General features: G+C 44.5%; 2 protein-coding genes across 2 annotated transcripts; both read left to right on the plus strand.

Annotated features, from left to right (window-relative positions):
• Positions 1-375: 375 nt before the first annotated feature.
• LOC143605211 (uncharacterized) lies at positions 376-1,806 on the plus strand. The gene is made up of 2 exons (XM_077081418.1): positions 376-612; positions 1,150-1,806. The coding sequence occupies exons 1-2, from the start codon at positions 376-378 to the stop codon at positions 1,804-1,806; spliced, it is 894 nt and encodes a 297-aa protein (XP_076937533.1).
• A 595-nt stretch (positions 1,807-2,401) lies between these two features.
• On the plus strand, positions 2,402-2,941 carry LOC143605212 (uncharacterized). Its single transcript, XM_077081419.1, has 2 exons — positions 2,402-2,511; positions 2,584-2,941. The coding sequence occupies exons 1-2, from the start codon at positions 2,402-2,404 to the stop codon at positions 2,939-2,941; spliced, it is 468 nt and encodes a 155-aa protein (XP_076937534.1).
• The last annotated feature ends 264 nt before the right edge of the window (positions 2,942-3,205 follow it).

Genomic DNA, 3,205 nt, shown 5'->3' on the forward strand with positions numbered 1-3,205 from the left:
TTTGTACCAGTGGTACAGAAGCGAAGGAAGATGGGGCCAGACCAGGCAAAGGCCTACGACGAGCAAGTCCAGCAACTAATAGACGCCGGGATAATCCGCGAAATCCAGTACCAAACGTGGGTAGCCAACCCAGTGATGGTGCCCAAGGCAAACGGGCAATGTCGCATGTGTATCGACTTCAAAGACCTCAACAAAGCATGCCCAAAAGACTGCTACCCTCTACCATAAATCGACCTAAAGGTAGACGCGCTCGTACCCTTCCAGTACAAATGCTTCCTAGACGCGTACAAATGGTACCAACAGATCCATATGGAGGTAAAAGACCAAGATAAAACGGCTTTCCGAACAAATAACAGACCATATTGCTACAAAATGATGCCGTTTGGCCTTAAAAATGCCGGATCTACATACCAGCGGTTGATGGAAAAAGAGTTTAAGCCTCAGATAGGGAGGAACTTAGAAATTTACATGGATGACTTGGTCATAAAAAGCATGACGAAGACAGCAATGTTGGGAGACATTGAAGAGACCTTCAAAACTTTGAGATCAATCATCATGAGACTCAACCCAGGAAAGTGTTCCTTCGTAATGGAAGAGGGAAAATTCCAATGGGTAATCGTGACAAACGGTGGCTTCAAAGCCAACCCAGAAAAATTGGAAGCAGTTCTGACAATGCCTTCACTAATATCCATCAAACAAGTGCAAACACTCAATGGCCGTCTAGTCGCGCTCAACAAATTCCTATCAAGTCATGCAGAAAGATCCTTTGCATTCGTCTCAACCTTGAGAAAATGTCTCAAGAAGTCCCAATTCTGATGGATAGAAGAGGCAGAAACCGCGTTCCAAGAGATCAAGTCGCGCTTAGCGAAATTACCAACCCTAACAGCGCTAAAGGCTAGAGAGCCGCTGATAATATACCTAGCAGCATCCGAAAGAGCAATCAGTGCGGTCTTGATGGTGGAAAGAAAGGATGTCCAAACACCCATTTACTATGTAAGTCGCACCTTAGCAGATAAAGAAACAAGATACTCCACCTTGGAAAAGCTGGTTTTATCTTTGGTGCTAACAGCGCGGCGCCTGTGAAGGTACTTTCAAGGCCACCCAATACATGTGCTCCCCAATTATCGCTTACACAACATACTGAGCAAGCCAGAGTTATCCAGAAGGCTAGCAAAATGGGCAACAGAATTGGGAGAACATGCCATCGAATATAAACCAAGGCCATCAATTAAGGGCCATGTTTTGGTCGATTTCATAGTGGAAGTACCTCACGAGAAAGAGGAGGAATGTCGGAAAGAAATAGAACCTCCCGTTGAGCAACAAAAAGAGCAGGTTTGGAAGTTATTCACATATGGGGCATCCAACAATGAAGGTGCAGGGGCAAGGTTAAGAATAACCAACCCAGAAGGACAACACTTCACATACGCGATACGCCTAGAATTCAAAAGTACGAACAATGAGGAAGAGCATGAAGGATTGTTAGCGGGGTTAAGAATAGCCAAGAAACTGGAAGCCCGTCACTTGGAAGCACACGTTGATTCAATGCTAGTGGCAAACCAAATTGAAGGCTCATATGACGCAAAGGATGATAAAATGGTGTCCTACTTTGCGCAGGCTAAGGCGTTAATGTCAGCCTTCACCACATTCAAAGTAAAGCACATCAAGCGTAGTGAAAACAAACAAGCAGATGCCCTGAGCAAATTAGCATCGGTTGGCTTCGAACATCTCGCGAAAGATGTCCGCATCGAAGTACTAGCAACACCTTCAACAATGAACAGGGAAGTTTACGTGTGTTCAGTGCCATAAACAAATTGGATGACACCAATTGTCAGTTACATCTCGAAGGGTATTTTGCTAGACAAGAAAGCTGAAGCCAGAAAGATTCTCCACAAAGCGTTGAATTATACAATTAAGGATGGCATCTTGTATAGGCGATCAATTAAGGATGACACAAATTACCTGTTGACAAAAGTTTAGGAAGGGATATGCGGCGTGCATGCGGGCCCAAGAATGGTGGTCACTAAAATCATGAACATCGAGTACTATTGGTCGGGCATGCATTTAGACGCGGAAAAAGAGTTAAGACGGTGCAGCGGATGTCAACGCCATGCACCAAACACCCTGCGCCCAAAAAATGTGATGATCCCGGTGATAGCCTCTTGGCCATTCCAGAAATGGGCAATTGATATAACAGGACCATTCCCCGAAGCACCAGGGCGGGTGAAGTTCCTAATTGTCGCAATCGATTACTTCACAAAGTGGGTAGAAGCGAATCCAGTGGCAACGATAAATGCATCTAGCGTTAAAAAATTCATTTGAGATTTATCATATGCCGCTTCGGACTACCAATGAATCTGGTCAGCGACAACGGAACACAATTTGCAGATCAACACGTCCAAAGATGGCAGAAGAGTTGAATATCAGCCAGACATTCACTTCCGTAGCCCATCCACAAGGGAATGGAGAAGTGGAACGCGCCAATCGAAACATTGTTGGCGGTATCAAGAAAAGGTTAGCAAATTACAAGTCAGGATGGGTTGATCAATTGCCTCATGTTCTTTGGGCTATATGAACCCAAAAAAGTACAAGTAACGGAGAAACACCGTTTAGCCTAACTTACGGTACTGAGGCAATGATCCCCGCCGAAGTCGGCGTACCATCGCCGAGAGTCACCTTACCGAATGACAATGAGGCGAGAAAGCGTTTAGATTTAATGCTCCTCGAAGAACGCAGGGATTTGGCCGCAATGAGGGAACAAAATTACAAGCGGCAACTACAGAAATACTACAATGCAAAAGTAAAAGTTTGCGAGTTCAATGTTGGAGATTACGTCATTCGCAACAACGAGGCATCAAGAGTGCAAGCGCAAGGAAAGTTAGCACCATCTTGGGAAGGCCCTATCAAATCAAAGAAGTATTGGGGAAGGGCGTCTATGCGCTGATGCAACTCGATGGCTCACCGATTCCAAGAACTTGGAACGCGGCACAGCTGCGAAGGTGTTACAAGTAAATCGATTCCAAAATTGTAAAAACAGGCCAAGGGTCAACAAATTTAAATGGAAACGATACTCCGCATTTCAAAAGGAAAAAAGGTTCATTTCATATATTTAAACAAAATTACAAGCGGGTACCAACACCCGCAAAAGAAGTTACAATCCTAAAACTATACAGACCAATGGGATAATCTAATCAACGTCGTTTATACT

This window comes from Bidens hawaiensis, unplaced genomic scaffold, assembly GCF_021521415.1.
Source record: "Bidens hawaiensis isolate Kalapana, Puna unplaced genomic scaffold, B.hawaiensis_p1.1 tig00068687_1, whole genome shotgun sequence".
NCBI classification, from domain to species: domain Eukaryota; kingdom Viridiplantae; phylum Streptophyta; class Magnoliopsida; order Asterales; family Asteraceae; genus Bidens; species Bidens hawaiensis.